Source organism: Uranotaenia lowii, chromosome 3 (genome assembly GCF_029784155.1).
Source record: "Uranotaenia lowii strain MFRU-FL chromosome 3, ASM2978415v1, whole genome shotgun sequence".
Taxonomy (NCBI): domain Eukaryota; kingdom Metazoa; phylum Arthropoda; class Insecta; order Diptera; family Culicidae; genus Uranotaenia; species Uranotaenia lowii.
Genome location: NC_073693.1, coordinates 41,779,281 through 41,800,150, shown reverse-complemented (window position 1 = coordinate 41,800,150; position 20,870 = coordinate 41,779,281). Strand labels below are relative to the sequence as shown.

Here is a 20,870-nt window from a genome sequence, read left to right as displayed (position 1 = left end):
CTCCCGATGGGAGACTCGTTCGTAGGAGTTTGTCATAAGTGATGTTCCACAGAACCGGGCCGAGTATTGACCCCTGTGGAACACTTCGAAACCTCTTGTGTTCGCAAACCCTCGCCGGTCATATACTGCAGTTGGCGATTGTGACAGGAATTACAAGAGGTGATATGACCACTATCCGAAGGTTGGGTGTATAGGGTCTCGAGTTGCACATTGTCTACCGTTCACTAGCCAGTTAGTATAGATGAAATATATTTATCCGAATGATTATCTATGCAGACCAAAAGAAAGTTCAATTCTTAGAACATGTTTATTCCAAGAAGAACTTCGAGGGCCACAAAAAGTCAGGACCATGGTTTGGCCACCCATGGTGTAAAGGGTTAGGAAAAACGACAACAACTCGACAGATATGTTCAATATTTGCAACCAAACAAAGTACCGAAACTAATACCGTATTTGTTTTCACCACCCGAAAGTGTTGCACCTTCCAAGCTGAAAACGAGCATGAATCGAGTTTTGCACTAATCTTTGTTGGTGTGCGTGAAATCGGCAGTGTCAACAGAAAACATCAAGCTGTCAAAAATCCATTACAGCTGGTATTTGTTTTCGTTTGACTTCGAAAATTGAAATGAAATTTACTTTAGTTGATCATTATCTTTTAAATAATATGAAAATTTTAGCATGAACTTATATATTATGTTGAATTGTGAAGATTTCAGATTTATTTTGCTTGGTAGATTCGCTTTGGCTCTGATGATAACTGAAATACCGGCTGATTCTGGGCGGTCTATGTTTGCTGCTGATGCTAGACTGCAGTTACCCCAGCTTGAAGGTTCCGGTATTTTGAACGGTTATTCCTCGCAAATCTCACCTTCGTTCGAGTACCTATTTCCGTTTTCAGATTACAAAAGAAAAATTCTTGGAAGTCAAATTGGCGAACTCGGATCGCGGAAGTCGGGGGAGAAAATTTTGCTAACAGACCGAAACGAACGAAATTCAAGCTCCCAATGCGGGTGTAGTCTCGAACTACCGTTTTTGAAGGGCAACGGGTGAGAATCCGGGACTTGGCGCAACCGAGCATCGTCACCCTAAGGCACAGCTCGAAGCTAGCTTGTAGCAGAGTAGCTTCGATGCAGCTGAACGCTTCTTGCTGTGGAGACCAACTTATAGGACCTCCCGATCAAGAAAACTTTTCGGTTTGGGCGATTCCATCAGATCTTTGGGTTGGCCTTTTTGCACTCGGATTTGCTGCTCTTTTTCGGCATCGCCTGGAACCGATTGCAGCAATCCTTCTGGGCACATTTCTTCTTGGGAGCGTTGTTTGCTTTGGAACGTGCCATCCAGGTGAAATTCTCCGCCTCTGTTGGAAACTGCACTGGTATCGAATCCGGAACAAGTTTCCGTTCTTCGGGATAATGAAGAGAAACAAACAGCTCGAACCCAATTTTTGCGGTATAGAAATAAACCAACCAGCTGATATTTGTTTACATCGGGAAGCACGTGCTGTCAAAATTCATGATAGTATTGGTGAGAGCGCAAGCAACACCGAATATTTTCAGAGTGTTCCACCGTCCACTTTATGGTGCACTACCAGTGGACTACTCATCGTGAAAACGAGCATGAAAACAGCAAAAAGTGCACTACCGGTAGTGCCCCGGTGCACCACCACGTCAAAACGAATTCTCTATAAGCTCTTTAGCCCACGTGGTTATGCAACTTTTGAAAAAAAAAAATCTAATTTTTGTACTTTGGTATATGATCATAAAAAAATGTTGATTTTTCTGTAAAAAAAATATTGGGTTTGAATGGACGATTATTGCAAATCTAGTCATCGCAATGGAAAATTTTGCTACAATTTAAATTTTTACCATAACGGGATGTTGAATAATTTCTCGTGCATTTTCGTATATTTTTTAACGGTTTTTTCCCTCTTGGGTGGGTGTGCACGATGTATACGCCAAATCCAATGCTAAAATTTAATCTCGAATCTCCAAAACGCAGTCACTTTGACGAGTAGGCGGTTCCTTGTGGGAGCCGCACGCGTTTTTTCTCCGTCCGCCAAAGTTTTGTTTAAATTAAGTTTAAGTTACCTAAATTATAGGGAAACGATGAAGAAGTGCAGTCACCAAACATCAGGAGACCAAGGTTTATCATTATATAGATTACTGGAAGGCCGGGAGTTATTATAGGAGTTGAATTTTTCGAAGAGCTTGTGTAATTTTTTGTATGCTGATGAGAAGACAAATCGTTACTCATAAAAGTGTTGTTTCGGCTATTTACACTTTTTAAGAAAGCAAGTTTAAAAAGTTCTATCAGCCGTCAAGACGAGTCTTTTTTTTCATGTTGTTGCAACCCCCTTGCAAGGTGACACCATGCCACAAAGAGTTGTTTGTATAGAAAATTTCGATCCCGACCGATTTACTCAAATCGTTTGCGCGAATTTCATTGCATTTGTACAAATGCGGCCCGCTTAAAAAGCGTTTAGCTAGGAACTCCACACTTCCTCTATCCCTCGTTCCTGTACCTTTTGCATTTTTCATCGCATGGTTGGCCAGGCCGTAGTAGTTTTTTTTTTTTACAAGATGGAAATTTGACTTCAAACCATAACAGCCGGGTGTTTGCTGCCGTGTGTGGGTTCGTCCCACTAAAACCACCTTGGGCTTCGTGTGCCAGATGTGCCCCTTGGTTTCACCCTATGATACTACATCAAGGGGTAGGCTGTGCTCATGCACTTATACATCTCACCCTTTTCCTCTTTCTCAATTTTTTCTCAATTTCTCCTTGATCATCGTTCTGCTTTATCCTTCTTCCTCCTTCTCCTTTTCCTCTATCGTCAACTTCAGACTAGTACGGAAGACCCCGAAACGTGTGCCGGTTAGGTAACGCTTTCATAATAACTCACGCCCGTCACAGCATCCACTATCCCGGGGACCTCGAAACGTGTGCCGGTTAGGTAACGCTTTCAAAGTAACTCGCGCCCGTCACAGCAACCACTTCCGCAGGATTTCTAACCACCAAGGCATGGCCGATTGAGAAACTACCAAGCTAGAATCCCGACACGACCACCCCGAATGGTATCTCCGCTTCCTTTTGCTGCAGGAAAGATCGTAGCTGAGTACGTGAGACCTTTTAAGTCCCACCACACGTATGAGTCCAGATTAGGGTTATACCGCGCCCTAAGATCGCGTTGCTTTTGAATTGAAGTGTCATACGAGGCCCAAGACCTTTCATTAGCTTGTCAAATTTGGTTGACTATCTCGCTCTCTCCGTTCATCATCTTTCCTGATCCTTATCAGATCGCGCATGATTTGCGAGATTTCGTCGACTATAGCACGCCATGACTGTTCGTCGCGACACATTTCACTCACTATGTTTTCAGCGTTCAAATTTTGAAGTTGTTGACGCCTTGAATTGAACCTGGGGCAGACAAAGATAGCATGTTCTGCCGATTCCTCCGTCTCTACGCATTCCGGGCAATAAGGCGAGCTGATAAGCTTAAACCGATGAAGGTATTGCTTAAAGCACCCATGACCAGCGATGGAAAAAATCGCTTCTAAAGATTTTGAGCAGCGAACGACCAACATTCGGACTCGTTCCGATTGCTACTGGCAGGCGACGCCCTGCGTTCTGCTTATGTTGCATGGAGAGATCTCAGAGAGCGACGAGTGACCAGAGATTCGAAGATGCAAGAACAGAAAAAATCCTGTTGCGTGCACTCGCAACAGTCGCAACGCTATCCCATATCTTCTATATGGCTTGTTGTGCGTGGTTACGACAAGCTACGAATCTCAAAGGATACAACTCCCGAATCTTCCCGATCACGGTGTGTTACAACTTGCGATCGGATCGAATCATGGTGTTCATAATCATGATTTTTTTAATGATCCTGCTCTGCTGTTTGTTGCTTGGTCGTTCGTTCGTTAGTCGTTGGATTCGATTCTTTCGCAATTATGTAGATAGGTAGCGACATAGAGTGTTATTGCTGTATTCTTGAAAAAAAATCCCACCGATTGTGGGTGAGAAGGGGGTTGAAAAGTTTCTGTTTTATGACCATAGCAACAGGTAAACAAATGATCCATTCCAAGCGCTTCTCAACTGTAATCAAAGTGATTTGTACAGCTAGAAAGGCTATTTCTTGAGCTTCATTTTCTATTAAAAATTATTCAGTTTCCTTTTTTTTAGAATTAAGCTTGTTGTCGTTGAAATTTAAGAACTTTAATATGAATATTAACTGATTTCAACAATGACTCTTTATTTCAAACAAAACTTTGTCAAAAAACTAGCTATATAAAAAATATTGCAAAATGATTGTGAAAGAACATTTTTTAAGCATGATGTTAGATTAACCTTCCAAAGCCGTTCGCAAAATATCGGTTTCGGGGAAATTTGAGTTGTAGTTTGATTTCGTTCTCCTGCTGGAAATGTTAACCGATTTTAATGATGTTATATTCATTGTGTAGGTAATTTACTCTTATTACTCAACATTTCAATCAAATTAATCAAATTTACTTTTTCCCTGATGACTTTATTTTTAAAATTTGATGATTATTATTTTAAATTATTTAATTTTTGACTATTGCTTTTCATTATAAGAGTGTACTCAACTTGGATCTTTCAATGTGCGAAATTGTAAATGGGGGAGGAGGGGGGCTTTGGGGTTGAGTGCTGAAATCCCAAAGTCTCCCAAGTGAGAGAATCCTGTTACATAAATCCTAAAATTTTCTAAAAATAAATGAGAACTTTTGTAGTCGTTGAAAAATAATAATAATTTAACTTCATTGGGGTGTTACCAATCATTTTGGGTTATGATTTCTCCAGTTAGCACTTATAAAAGCGTATAACTGTCATTTAACTTTCTTATCTTAGTGATTATCAATATGATGCATCAATTATTTTATGTTTATAACATTCAACATTTGTTTTTTTATATAAATTATAAATTGGCATCCTTTATAACATGAAAATTTCCTGCAATTCCAAATTTCTAAAAACCTTGGTAGGTGTACTTTTAATGCAAATCCAGATTTTGGCACAATCCTTTCAAAACCTTCAACCTTCCCCGGAACACAATTTCAATTATGAAGAAATTATATTCATAAATAAATGAAAAAAGGAATCCAAATTTTCAAGTTTTGGAAATACTTTGTATGCACGTACCCCGATGTACCGTTCAAAATATACTTTGAGCCACAACCAAACCAAAAATTCTAATCATTTGTAGTAAATATTTGATAGCTTCTATCAAAACTCAGTGAAAACCGTACATATTCTGATACTAAATTACTATTTGATGGTATTTAAATTTTTTTTTATATTATCATAAAAAAGGTTGTTTTATCATTATAAAAGTTTAAATTGTCATAAACAACAGAGTTTATATAGGATAAACTTCCACTGTGAACTGGTTTCAGATTTAATATCAACATATGGATTTTGAAAATATACATACGTAGGTAAACAAACTCTGAATTTAACATCAGAGAAAACATTCAGAATATTTAAGATTAATATTAACATAAAAATGAATTATTTAAAAGAACAAAATTTAAATTAACATTATTCCAGGCTTGTCAGATACTTTCAGAAAAAAGCGGGACATTTCACGACAAAAAAGCGGGACACAGCTAAAAAAAAGCGGGACATTTAAGAAACTCTTAAAAAAGCTAAATTGTATTGCTAAACTTATAAGTAAATATACCATCAACCAAAGTTATTCATAGAAAGGACACTAAGGATTGATTTTGCTCAGTTTTTCTTACATGACTTCTATTTACGTGGTTTTTTGTCATAAACCCGTTTATTTTCCACGGTTCTCGCAAATTAACACGATATTTCAGAGAAATATTTCAAGTCCTACATGTCAACGGCGGATTTAATATTTCATAAAAAATCTTTGTGCAATAGCAAATATATTTCAAATTTGTTTTAAAAATTGTCTTTACAAAATAGACAAATTGATATTTTTTCATAGCTTAAAAAGTTACAAAATTGACCCAATTGTGAAAATTGACAACCATTTTAAAAATGACAAAACTATTAGAACTTAAAAATGACCATAAATTAAGAAACCATCAGAATGACCAAATTAATTAGTTAAATGAATTTGAAAAAAAAATGGACAAAATAAATTGCTTTGATAATACATATTGGCAGATTTTGCAAAATGGAATCTATTGGAAAAAAAATAACAAAAGTAAACAAACTGACTAAATTGACAGCATTGATAAAATAGAGGAAATATAACCTATTTAACAAATTAAAAAAAATTAGAACATTGGCAAACTTGGTAAAACCAATAAAATAGACAAAATATTAAATTAAATGAGATACAGTGAAGCAAAGCAATAAATGGATGTTTTTGTCTGAATTTTTTTTAACTAAATTTTTTGAAATAGCGGTCAAAATTTCCGTTGAATCCTCGCGCATTTATGCACCTTAGTATAAATTTATTCGTAACAATTACAATTATTGTAAAACCAGATTAATACAATAAGACAGTCTAAAGTTGTATGCATTTTTTGAAGTGATTAAATGTTGAGTTTTCAAATGTTGAGAAACAAGAATAAATTACGTACCCAATAAATCTAACATCATACAAATTGAACACATTCTATGGCAAGTGGAACGACTACAAAATCCGAATAAAATAAAAAACGACATCAGTTTTAACGGAAACTTTGCAAACGGCATGGGAAGATTTAATAAGTTCCGAAAAAAATTCCCATGAAACAACGCCCGTGCGTAGGGGAGGAGCGGGCTATATGCGCCTATTTATGTTTTGAACAAAATTTCGGTTTTTTGGGCAATATTTCCGTATAATTCAATTGAAACTGCTAGAAAGTAATAATTTCCGTACGACAAAGCTGAAGTTTTATAAAAATCTATGTATATTATAATTTTATGGAATAAATCAAAAGTTAGGGTTGCCATACTATGGAGGCAGTTCATCCATGAGAAAAACTTTATGAAATCTGTTTTTAGATCTTCAATTTTCTCTTTAGATGTTATTCAGACCTCAAATTTGAAGGTTCAATGATAAAAATCATTCATTTATCCTATTTAACCTGTTATTTTAGGATAGAGGCATTTTACAAACATGATGGGGGCATACAAAAACACTCTATTATTCCACTAAATAATCATTATTAAAACTCCACAAAAGCTGAAATATGTTTAATTTCCAAAGTTCATTTGAGTAAGAAACAAAAACTATCCTAGTTTTTGTTTTAAGCTTCTTTACGTATAATTTTTATAAGTCGAAATATTACATCAAAATGTATGAAAACCTTGTATGATTTTTTAAATTTTTTTGAGTATGTAAATTCATCAAATTCTTTCTTGCCCTATGTTCTAAGCGTATCACCCTCAAAATGCATCGGTCAGATAAGCTGTCTAGCCAGCCATTTCATCAAACAGCCGTAGGGTCATTTAACCCGATAGGCCCATTTAGGAAACCTTTCCCCTATGTTTCTTTTTGTATCTATCCATACACGGGGGGTTGGGTAACTCGAGAGCAAAACAAATCCTAGCCATCCTACCTAACCAACAAGTGCCGAACTTTGGGAGTGGTTGCAACAAGATGTAGGAAATCCCAAAGTGTACAAGTCTCGAGTTTCCCCGATCACGGTGTGTTACAACTTGCGATTGGGTCCAATCGTGTGCAAGAGTGACACTCACTCTACGCGAGCGACGCGTACGTAGGAATTTATTCAAGTCCGAGCATAGAGAGTAGCATCCTTCTCAGAGCTACATCACTCCCAAAATGTTGCATGTAGGTATTCAACCATCATCATGCCAACTCGATTCAGCTGCCGACGGGATTGAGTTCGCTCTTGGTTTGTAACATACCGAGATCTTGCGACGTTGCGACGTTGCGTTGATCGAGTCGAAATCTTTTCTTTTCCATCGCTGCCCATGACCCGAAAGGAACTGCGTCAGGTAGAAATTGACCTCTCCATACTTCCGATTTACCCAGTCTGAAAGTCTCGGGATTAGCCTATGCGTCCATCTTGCTTTGTTCGATGCGTCCCATTGCTCCTGCCACTTGAGCATTGACGCTGCTCGTTGAATATTACGCACTCCTCTAACAGCTCTTGCTTTGTAACATTCCATATCCTCCGCCAGAGTTATGTCGATGGGAACCATGCCCGCGATGACAAAAGCTGCATCTGCTGATATGGTCCTGTACGCACAGGAAACTCGCATGGCTATCAACCGATGTGTGCTCCGTAATTTGGATCTGTTGCGCTCTACCTCTATCGCGGAGCTCCAGGCCGCTCCTCCGTATCGTAGTTTCGACAGTGCTACGCTCGCAAGGAGACGTCTCTTGCTACTCTTTGGACCATGGCAGTTCGGCATAATCCAGGCCAATGAATCTATGACTTTCGATGCACTTTCGCAACAGTATTTGACATGCGCACCAAAACTTAAGCGATGGTCGACCATTACTCCAAGGTATTTCAGCTGCTGTTTCGAAGATGTCGTTTGCCCTCCAACAGTAATCTCCATGTGCGGCACAACTCTTTTATTGGTCACGAGCAGAACTTCAGTTTTATGGTGAGCTATCTGAAGCTTAACTCCCTCCATCCAGATGCCAACCCAAGGTCTTCTACCTCCTCGATTGTTTCGCCGGTAATCATGAGCACGATATCGTCAGCAAATCCGACTATCTGCACGCCTGCTGGTAGTTTCAGCGTTAACACCTCATTATACATAGCATTCCAAAGCACAGGACCGAGTATGGAACCCTGTGGAACACCCGCTGTTAGGGCAGTAGATCGTATCCCATTTTCGGTTTCGTACGTCAGGATTCGATTTTCGAAGAAGCTTCCTATTATCCTGCAGAGAGTATTGGGAACAAGCATCCTGTGAAGCGCTTTGGCAATCGCTTCCCAGCTGGCATTGTTGAAGGCATTCTTAACGTCGATCGTCACAATGGCGCAGTGACGAACACCTGTTCGCTTCTTTTTATATGCGCGCTTCGCGTACTCTGTCACCATACGGATGGCGTCCACCGTAGATCCCCCTTTCCGAAAACCGAACTGTCTGTCCGACAGTCCACTTCCGCCTTCTGTGTAGATAATAAGTCTGTTTAATATTATCCTCTCCAGTAGCTTACCAAGGGTGTCCAGCAGACAAATGGGTCTATATGATGATGGATGCCCTGGGGGTTTCCCGGGTTTCGGTAGTAGCACCAACTTCGCCGTTTTCCACGAATTGGGAAAAGATCCCTCGTCGAGACACTTTTGTAGCACCACTCTGAAGGTATCCGGAATGGTCTGTAACGCCACCTTCAGCACTGCATTTGGGATTCCGTCCGGACCAGGGGCCTTATTCACCGCAAGTTTCTTAGCGATAGCCACGAGTTCTTCGTTCGTTACTGGCTCGATGTCGTGGGCACCCGCGTCGTACGGGGTAAGTGGTCACTGCGTCGGGCCATGCTGCGGGAAAAGATGTGCAACGATCTCTCTCAGTTTTTCCGGACACTGTTCGGTCGGCGACCTTGGGCCACCGAATCTCGCCAGTGCAACTCTATAGGCTTGGCCCCATGGGTTATCATCTACGCTCTGGCATAGCGCTCTGTAGCAGTTTTCTTTGCTTGTTTTAATAGCTCGCTTAAGTGACACCCTGGCTGCTCGGTAAACGGCACCTCTCGTTTCTCTGTCGGCTTCATTTCTCGCCCGTTGAGCTCGTCGTCTCGCTTTTAGACAGCTAGTACGAAGCTCAGCTATTTCTGAAGTCCACCAGTAAGCCGGTCGTCGCCACCACTTCGGTGTATTTCTTCTGGGCATGATCATGTCGCACACCGCTACCATCATTTTCGTCAGCTGCTCAGCATTATGGACCTGGGATGAGTCCTGCATGTATACAGCTTCGGTGCACACTTCCTTGTCGAACACTTTAGTCTTCCATCTCCGCTCGTGCACTGGCAGCTGCCTTACTGCCACCGGATTTCGGTTTCCTACGCTATAGCGTATCGCCTGGTGATCACTGTGGGTATAATCGTCACACACTCTCCAATTCATATCAGTTTTTAATGATGGACTCGCAAAGGTGATATCAATCACTGATGTTCTGTCTGGTAATCCATGCTTGCGATAGCCGTAGTAGTATCTGCAATGCATGTTATCAGACATTATGATGAAAAGATAAATGTAGAACGCAAGTTTTTCATTTTCCAGGATGCATAGAAGTTTTTTCCATGTTGGTGTTAGAAGAAGAAGATGAAGAATCTTCACTTGTTGCACTTTTTTTTCAAAATAAAAAATGGAATGGTGTCCAAGGACGTTGTTTTTGTGTCATAGTAGAACATTCTGCTAAACTCGTCCAAATTCGGAATTATTTTGAGAGGAAGCTTCAGGAGCTCCAGAAAATAGGTAGGAAACAAAAAAACAGGACTGAAAAAGAGTGATTAGAAATTTGGTTTAAGTTTTACCGTTTTACTCAGCATTTTCGTAAGACATTCGATTTTGTTATTTTGACGATGTTGAAACAAGCATTTTAAATTTAGTTTGTTAACTAATTGCAAACTTTTCGTTCAGGCGTATCGTCCTAAGAGAACTTTGACAATGGCCAAAATTCATCAATCAAATTTGAACTTGTTTCCAGTTCTATCGTCTTCTCACCCCACAAGATACAAGTATTCTGGCTGGACCCAATACTGTTTTATATTACTAGTCATGCATGTTACAGGAAAATGATACTACTCAACTTTTTAAATCTAAAGCTTTCTTAATTTCTGTAATTCTGATTTGTGTTTTCTTTTACTTCAACTCCAAGGTATTGATTTCTTCATTTTCTCATTCTTTCTTTCAGGACGCCCGGGTATGGATCCCGCATCCGGAAACCGTCTGGCAGGGGGCGGTCGTGACCAAAGACTACAAAGAAGGCGACAGCACGCTAGAGCTGGTGGTAGCCGAAGGACAGCAGAAGCACACGATCCAAATCAAATCCAGCAGCGATCTGCCCCCGTTGCGGAACCCTGCCATCCTCATCGGCCAGAACGATCTCACCGCACTGTCCTACCTGCATGAACCGGATGTGCTGTACAATTTGGAGGTCCGCTTCCGGGAACGGCATGCCATCTACACCTACTGTGGAATCGTCCTGGTGGCGATCAATCCTTACGCGGAGCTTCCGCTTTACGGTGCGGATTTGATACGGGCCTATCGGGGCCACTCGATGGGTGAACTGGAACCACACATCTTCGCCGTGGCCGAGGAGGCGTACGCCAAGTTAGAACGAGAAAAATGTGATATTAGTATAATTGTGAGTGGGGAATCGGGAGCCGGAAAGACCGTTTCGGCCAAGTACGCTATGCGATATTTCGCTGCTGTTGGGGGAAGCGAATCGGAAACGCAGATCGAGAAGAAAGTCCTGGCGAGTAATCCGATTATGGAGGCGATCGGAAACGCAAAAACAACCCGCAACGACAATAGTTCACGGTTTGGAAAGTTTACCAAGCTGCTGTTTACCAATCAGATATCACTGATGTCACTTACGGGAGGGACCATGCAGACGTACCTGTTGGAGAAGTCTCGGGTGGTATTCCAGGCTCCTGGCGAGCGAAACTATCACATATTCTATCAGCTTTGTGCGGCCAGAAAACAGTGGCCGGAACTGATGCTGGATCACCAGGACAAGTTCCACTTTCTGAACCAAGGCAACTCGCCGGACATCGTGAGGGTATCGGATGAGGATCAGTTCAAAGAAACCGTCAACGCCCTTAAGGTTCTTGGCTTTGATAACGGTGAAGTTAGTGATATCATGAAGATTTTGGCAGCTGTGCTGCATTTAGGAAATATACAGTTTACCCATAAGCAACGAAAGCAGACGCAGGAAGTGGACCAGGAAGCATGCAGTATAGCGGTAAGTGACTACTTTTCACAATATCTCTCGAAATTTTTCTTTCAAACCCGCCCTAACCCTGCAGCAAGACGATCTGCATCTGAACATATTCAGCGACATCCTGAAGCTGGATCGGGAAGAGCTGCGCAAGTGGTTCATGAACCGATTGATCGAATCCATCAACGATAGTGTGTTGATTCCGCAGAATAAATCCCAGGCGGAGGCAGCTCGAGATGCGCTAGCCAAGCACGTGTACGCGGAACTTTTCCAGCATATCGTTAAGAAAATAAACCGAAATCTGTCCGGCAGCAAGAAGCAGAACTGTTTCATCGGTATGTATTTTTCTGCGGGTTGAAGTCTACGTTGAAATTGTCCCATTTAGAATTTTGAATCCTTCAGACAACTACATGGTTTACATCATCAAATTGGATCGGAATCAATTTATAAGTGAAAAAGCGAAGAAACTTATAAATTCATCGGTTTGTAAGTTTCTTTCGCTTTTTCTGTTTTTTTTTTCTGAAAGCTGGATTTTTCTTTTGGTGTAAGAGTGAACGTGAATAAATCAGACTTCATTCAAAACTTTACTATACTACCTACCCAATTTTCTAGTTTTCCATTTTTAAAAGATCAGAAGAAGACTTTTAATGATCATTCCTTATGAGATATAATTTGTTAAAAACTTTTAAAGTTTTTTACTAACGAAAATGAAAGTTACAGCCATTGCCATTGCGATGGTTCAAAGGTTGTAAATTTTTTGGCATCCTGGTAATCTGATTGAAAATTCTTACAATATTGACAATTGTGATAACTTTAGAATTTTAACAATCAATATCTTAACATTTCATTTTTTTCTTTTTTTTACCTTTGACTATTTCGACGATTTTGACAGGTTTTATAATTTTTAAAATTTTGACAATTTGTTGGAATTGTAAAATCGACAACCATCAAATTTATTAATATTGTTAATTTCCTAATTCTTTTTTAGAATTATGACATTCATTTCATGACAATCGTGATGATTTGAGAATTTTGATAATTTTCCTTATTCAAACCATTCGATTGTTTTGGCAATGTGGGTAATTTTAATGCTTTTTAAAATAAGTTGTCGATATTTTGATCATTTTTACAACTTTGATCATTTGATAATTTAGATTATTTGACAGTTTTGATGATTTTAGCAATTTCAACAATTTTAACAATTTTGATAATTTTGCTAATTTGTGCAATTATAAAAATGATCAAAAAATTTCACAATGTTATAAAAATTTCAGTTCAACAATTTAACATGCTTGATCATTTTAGAAATTTTGACAGTTTTGACAATTCTAAAATTTTTTAACAAACAATTAGGCAATTTAATAATTGAATAGCCATGACAATCCTGCGTAATTTGCGAATTTTTGACAATTTGGAAAATTTTGGTAGTTTTTGACACAATTTAAAACTTTTTTTTTCTCAAATTTTACAATTTTTATAGTTTTGGTAACATTTTGAAATTTAATCATTTGAGTTATGTTATAAATGTTCCCAATTGTTTTTTAAATATTGGGTAATTTTGTCGATTTTTTCTCGATTTTGATTCCATTTTGAATCAACGATTTGAACATTATTCTCAAATTTGTATGAATTTTGTGGAGGTCTCAATTCAATCATTTATTTTTTTTTTCATATCAATTATATAGTCTGGAATTTGTGTGAATTTGATTGAGATTTGATCGATTCATTCTGTTTTTTTTTTTAACTTTTTGTTAGGGCTTCAAAAAGTGATCATAATTTTACCTCTCTTGTTTTGAAATTGTGTTCAAATTTTGATATAAAAATAATTCAGCTTGATCTTAATTTCTTCCCAAATTTGTTTGTTCTTAGTTTCAATTTTATTGCATCAGTATCTAAATTGTTTCAGAACCTCATCGGAATGATATTCAATTTATCTTTTAAATTTAGTTCTGATTTCACCTTTTTCCTCCAATCTACGAAATTAAAGAATCTTTTAAAATCATAGACACTTTCAGGACTACATTGATATCAAACTGTGAAGAAATATTGAAATCAAATAAACAAAATTCAGAAAAATCTGAGTCAAATTTGTGACAAAAGTTATAAAAAAACAGAGTACCTTGATTTTTTCAATTATTTGAACTTTTTTTTCGAAATTCCTAGATCTCAAAATTTTCTAAAAATCATTTAAATTTTTCAGAATAGAAATCACCGTGAATTTGTTTAATGAAATTAATTTGCGGCTTTATCGGTGAGGGTTAAAGAGTTGAAATGAAAGACGGATAGAAGATCAGAAGAAAATTCTAAGGTGGTGAAAAGAGCGAAGAGCATTTGGAATAGAAGCTTGACCACATACTAAATTCTTTGACCCGCAATTTGTTTCAATACAGTTAATTGGTGCAGGACAAAGAATTTAATATGTGGTCAAGCTTCTATTTCAAATGCTCTTCGCTCTTTTCACCACCTTAGAATTTTCTTATTAACTATGTCTTATTTTTTGACAATTTTTTAAATTTTATTTTTTGCCTCAATTGTGCTTCAATTTTGTTCAAATTTGCGTAAATTCCTTTCCAGACTGTTATCTTTTTTGTTTTTTTTTTCAAAATTATCATTCTTGTTATTCCAATTTTAATCAAATGTTTATCCAATTTTGTTCTCAATTTGAATAAACTTTATTTTAATTTCAAGTTGATCTTCATCTCTCTTTACTTGGATTACGATATGTTTGTATTTTCGCGATTTTAGCTCAGTCCTATTTTTTTCTTCTTTTTTATGTGTTAATTTGATTTCAAATTTGTGTTGAAATAAGGCTAAAGTCGATAATTGTTCTATCTTGATTTTGAATTTGTTTTGATTATTTACTCAATTTACATGCTCAATTTCAAAGTTTTATTTTTTTGAAAATATTTTTTCTTATTTTTAGCTAGCTGACCCGGTGTACTTTGCTTTATCTTCAAAAAATGAAATTTAGAAAATAATTTTAGATTTAATTTAATTAAAATCAAATCTTAACATTATTCAGAAGCAAATGCTTTAAAATGAAAGCTGCAACTGGAGTTTCGAATCTCAAATTTTCTTGACATGATCTCTGAATTTGTTTTTCAATATTCTTTAACCAAGCCAAAATGTATATTTAACTAACTAACTTTTAAAGAAACATTTTCAGTATCTAAATAACGTCACATTTCGCTGCATTGGTCTAATGAGTTTTTCCAAATTAAAAAAGATAGAAAAAACTTGCCCCCTATTTCCCGACTCCGCCCTGACAAAAAATGAGGGTCTCATATTATTTGTACGCAAACAACCTTTCTTTTAATATATGGTCTCTTTTGCTTGATAAGTTCTCGAAAAAAGTATGGAAGCCCCCCTTTCTCCTGTGCATCTTCCACTGCTGAAAAAAAGGGAAAAAGGGGGGATCCCAGTTTTTCGTAACCAAACCCTCTCAATAAATTATTTCCCATGTCAAATTTGGTTCCAGTTGTTCGATAAATCCTCGTTTTATGCAAAACAAATGCATTTGCTCGTTTCTAGTTCACGAGTTAAGCATTAAAAATTGTGTGCATGGATGGCAAAACTGCTCAGATCGGTTTGTCCAGTGAAAGAGAGTGTTATTTTTTGCGTTTGCTCCCCCAATCTGTGAGTGAGATGTGAAATTGTAAACACATAACAGTGAGCGAGAGCATTCACATCCGCTGATGAAGAGAGTTCCCTTCTCCGGACAAATCAATTGGGCATTTTGTTGAGAAGAAATCAGAGAGCTAACACAGTTCTTTACGTTCACGTGAAAAAAAGCTGCTCTCCGAACCAGAGGTGCCTGGGATATCCTCAGGATTTGTCCTGATTTTCGAGAAGCCGTCCTGATTTTCCAAAAACTTTCGAATTGTCCTGATTTTCGAAAAAAAAATCTTAATTATAATTGATTGTTTTTATAAAACAGTTTAACCTCTTAACCCGATGGTAATCTTCTGTTCAGATGATATTTGAAAAGCCAACTTCTTATCTCTTCTATCTCTCTGTACAGATTTTTCTTAAATCTACAATTTTTTTTTTGGTACAGATTCTGTCCGCATAGAAGATTAATTTTAAGGATTTGGGTAGACAAATTGAACATTTCATTACAAAAAGACAGAATTTATATTCAGATGAAATTCGTCAATTAGGCTGGAACAAATATAAATTTGTTATTTTGAAGGATTTGAAATTTGTTCCGGTCTTATGAGAAATAATAACACAGTGGAAAGAAGCTTCCGGATTTTAAAACACCTTTAAGATAATTTATTAATTTGGTTATTGGAAAATTTAGAGAACAGGAAAGTATCAACAGTCAAACAAAATTAAAAAAAAAACTACAGATTACTATTACTTTCCACTGATGATCTTTTTCGTTGTTGGTGTACATTTAGTAATTGGTCTAAAAAAATTATAATAAGAGTAAGATATGAATGTGGCAACGCTGACAGGGGGACGAAAATGTTGTTATTTTTTGTACGTTTTGTGGTGGGAGTCTAAATATTTTTTTTCTCTATTTACACTGAGGTGTATGACTGAAACACTAGGGCGCTCTTGGCTAAGAATTTTCTTTCTCCCACTCAGATGCGAATGCTCTCACACTTCACACTTGCCGTCATAGTCACTTACAGCTCATGTGAACTCGGATGACGAGTGGAGATCGATCAGCGAAAGAGGATTACACTCGGAAGCAGGGTTGACAACATTTTTTTTCAAAAATCAGGGAACTGGTGAAATAAATATCAGGCGAAATCAGGCTTCGTTAGAATAATGGAAATTCCGCTCAAAATAACGACCTTTTTTTGGTCATCGCTCCCCATTTGTGAGCCTACTTGGTTGAATAATTCTACTACATCAAAGCAATCGAATGATTCCCTTTAATTCCCTTTTTTATAATAAGAATTAAAGGGAATCTTTCGATTAATTTGATTCAGCCACATTTTCACTTTTTCACTTCAGGAATGGTTCTTCATTACCCATTTTTCATCACATTCGCAAAAATCAGGCATATTTTCAACAAACCAGGGAAATTTAATGGCTTATCAGGTTATCAGACTGAGCCTCGAAAAATCAGGCAAATCCTGAAAAATCAGGCTCATTGGCATCTCTGCTTGGAAGCCGAACTAAAAACAGTGTTGATTTCTCCCGGCTCCTTGTCATTTGGGAGGAGCTGACCAACCATGATGGTGTGGAAGCCGCCCTCTTCCTTCCTGTATCCACACAGGAAGACGGAAGGGGTCTCAAATAAAGATAGAAACATTTGTCGTATTCAAATACTCTCCCATGCCAAATTGGCTTGATTAGTTATCAAGTTATGTAAAAAGAATGTAAGGGAACCTCCCTTCCTATCTCTTTAGTGAAATTCCATTCAATTTATCGTCAAAATCGTTAAAATTCGTCTTTATCCAATATGTTTACATAAATTTGTCGAAGTTTTGAAACATTTTATCTTGATTTTGATTGTATTGTTTTCCAATTGTGTTTCCCTTGGCCTCAATTAGTCATAAATTTTGTAATTTAGTTTAAAAAAAAACAATTTTGTCTCAAACTATAACGTTTGTTTTTGATTTTAACTCCTCTCATATCAAATGAATGAAATTTCGTCTATCTCCTTTTATCTTTTTTAATTGCGTCTCAATGTTCTCCAAAAATGTTTCTTTAATTATTTTGAAAATTTGTCTGTTATTTTTCTCGATTATTTATAATTTTTGAAAATATTTTTGAAATAGTAAAGATTAATTTTATCTAAAATTTGGGAAAAGCTTTGAATATTTCGCTATTACTGAGTGAGAATATTTTCTCGATGTTGTATTATTTCTTTCTTATTTTTAATAAAAAAAAATTGTTAAATATTTTTTCATCATTTTTATACATTTGAATCTAAGTTCAGAATTCTAGACGTTGTTAGATATAAATTTTGATTTGAAACTTCAGTCAGAATCAGATCAGAAATTAAATCTCTTTTATTAGTTTCAATATTTTGTTGTTTTACTTTCGGAATCTTGTTTGTATTTTGATCTTCGGGAATAAAAAAAAAATATTATTCTGTAATTCACCCTTTAAATCAATTTTGTTCAGTTTTGAGTCAGATTTTAACCATTCGAATCTCTTTTGACATTCAGTAAAATCAGATTTCGAATGAAAAACTAGCTCTCATTTTTTTATTACCGCCACCGAATAACAAAACTAAATAACGTAGTTTGTCGAGTTTTTCGGGATGATTGTTCACATTCGCTTACACCTGACCTGTATGTAAATCCACCTTTTAGGCCGACTGGTACCTAAATAATTAGCATTATTTAGGCCGGGATCGATTTCCACTAATTATGTGTCGCTTTTTTCGGCATTTCGTAACCGGATACCCACCCTTCTATGTAACATTCTGTTTTCCCCTCACGTACAGGCGTGCTGGACATCTATGGCTTCGAAACGTTCGACATCAATTCGTTCGAGCAGTTCTGCATCAACTATGCCAACGAAAAGCTGCAGCAACAGTTCAACCAGCACGTGTTCAAACTGGAACAGGAACAGTACCTGAAGGAAGGTATCGAGTGGACGATGATCGATTTCTACGACAACCAGCCGTGTATCGATCTGATTGAGACGAAGCTGGGCATTCTGGATCTGCTGGACGAGGAATGTCGGATGCCGCGGGGATCGGATGAATCCTGGGTTGGGAAGCTGTTCGAGAAGTGTGGAAAACATAGGCACTTCGACAAGCCACGTTTCGGGACCAGTGCGTTTCTGATTAAACATTTTGCCGATACGGTCCATTATGAGTCGCATGGATTCCTGGAGAAGAATCGGGACACCGTCTCGAAGGAACTGGTCAATGTGTTGCGGATTTCGGATATGAAATTGTGCCATAAGCTGATGAACGCTCAGGATGAGGCTTCGTCGGAATCGGTTGAGTCGCCGAGGGGAGGGGCAGGCGTTAAGGTCGTCATCAGTGCATCCAGGGCTCAGGTATGGTTGGATGAGTTTTATGACAATATGACAATTATTTGTACTAATGTGATCGTCCTGTGTTTGTTTTTTATGCTATTTCATGTTCGTTTCGTCATTCGTGTACGTAGCCTGCAGATAAGCGAAAAAAGGTTTGTATTAGAAATTACTTATGTCTATTTCAGTGTTAATGTATAGTTTGTAGTCCTTAAACAATATATGGAGAAGTTTTTCTTAAGTTAAAAATCTAAAATAGCTATTAGAAAAATTTAACGTTGAAATTGAAGATAATATTTTGAACTTAATTATTGAGTGACGTGACTCCCAAAATTCTCCTTAATATTACTGACTCCTGTAATCTCTTCAGGCTGCAAGCGGTCCTCTGGACTCAGCTGAACTAAGATTTCTTTCCCTAAGCCTTTCCTGAAGTCAGGATCATGAAGTGGAATTTGTCGTCGCTTGGCTTCTCGATTAAGGTTCAATTTAATCTTGTATTGTATTGTATCTTGTATTCGCAAAAAAAATTGGATTAAAAAATATGACTGACATCTGACGAGGTCTGCCTTGATTTGTTTTTAAACTAACACACATTCTCATTGAAGAGATCATCTTTCTTTAACCCTAAGACGAACGTCTTTCAAGGATATGATGGCTTGCAGCCTTCAAATGCTAAACCACCAGAACACAGAAAAAATACTTTGCCGTGACCGAGATCCGATCTCAATCACAATAGCATACAGTAACGCGGGGTAATTACCACAATAGATCAACTACTGGTCGCAGTGGGCTCTCCCCTACAAAGAAATAAAAAGAGATCCGATCTCATGACCTCTGGTTTAGAAAACTGGAATGCTATTCTCTACGCCACGGTCGGCGATGAATTGCTTTTTTCTGCTGAATGTTACATAAATTTCATGTGAGGTAAATATTTCAGTGTTCTTTTTTTTAACTTCTAAATGGGCAAGAATAGACTATACAACCCTAAAACGAGCCTGTAGCTCTTCACAGAAACTACGCCCTACGCAAAAGAGTATGTCTCTTCTTCAGTCTTCTTTATATAAGGTCTGTTCAATGAAACCTAGTCGAAACGAGTCGAAACAAGTAGAAGTGGATTGACAGTTGATCACCTGTCCCTTTCCAATTGACTTCGACCGATTTCTACCAGGTCGAAACGAATCCTGCTGCCGAGCTGGATTGGTTTTGACTAGTTTCTACTTGCTCCAATGAACAACGACCTGACTAGTTTCGACCAAAACATTGGCTCGTTGAACATCTACCAGTTGACAGAAACCAGTTGAAACCGATTTTTTCTAACGGTTGAACGAAGCTATATTGAGCCATTCATCGTGTCAATCGTTATAAATCACTGACTGATTTATAGCTTCCACAGACCGCCAGCCTCCATAGACTAGACATATATTTTTTAAATTTTTCTCCTTGTTTATCTCCGGAAAATACAAGCTAGACTTATCAACAAAAAAATTTTGACCGGAATCCTGCCAGGTGCCCGTTAAGGAGTTCGTTTTGCTGTCCATTGCGTTTTTTTTTTTCAAAATATCTCTTCTCTAGCGGTCCAAATATTTTGCGAACGATTTGACCACCGTATTTTGTTTATTTTACCGTTGGCAGCTTTTTTTTTTATCTTGTAGATGTTTATCAGTCAGCTAGACGAACCACTCAGAAAAATGTACCTTAATTATCACTTCCCATGTAGAAATTTTTGGATTGTACTTGAAAAAACTTCTCTGTTGATTTCCATTTGTTTTGGTGTCTTTTCTGGATCTTTCTGGACATTGCTCAATCCGGCTTAAAAATTTTCGGACAATGATCATCTGTATTGGACGCATATTTTTCGAATACAATTAATTACACCACTAAAATCGGTATGAAATTACCTTTTTGGTAAATATAAATTTATTACGGAAATCTCTCGTTATACTCAAAATCTAGTGCAAAGTAGATTTTAAGTCTAAGAAAATCAGAGAAATTTCAAATTGACATGAGCTTCGAAAAACAGAAACTTTTGAAAAATCTTCGAAAATTCTGTGTTCCGTATTTTGAAAATATATAAACTC

General features: G+C 37.5%; 1 protein-coding gene across 5 annotated transcripts in view; it reads left to right on the top strand.

The window, feature by feature from the left end:
* LOC129751071 (unconventional myosin-Va) overlaps positions 1–20,870 on the top strand; it is an 82,768-nt gene that overhangs the window by 48,713 nt on the left and 13,185 nt on the right. For 4 of the 5 annotated variants that reach the window (XM_055746342.1, XM_055746341.1, XM_055746340.1 and 1 more), the window contains 4 exons: positions 10,813–11,865; positions 11,930–12,176; positions 18,254–18,816; positions 18,927–18,947. In XM_055746342.1, coding sequence (XP_055602317.1) covers positions 10,813–11,865; positions 11,930–12,176; positions 18,254–18,816; positions 18,927–18,947 — 1,884 coding nt within the window. The remainder of the gene's footprint in view (positions 1–10,812; positions 11,866–11,929; positions 12,177–18,253; positions 18,817–18,926; positions 18,948–20,870) is intronic. The other variant, XM_055746344.1, reaches the window with a different exon arrangement.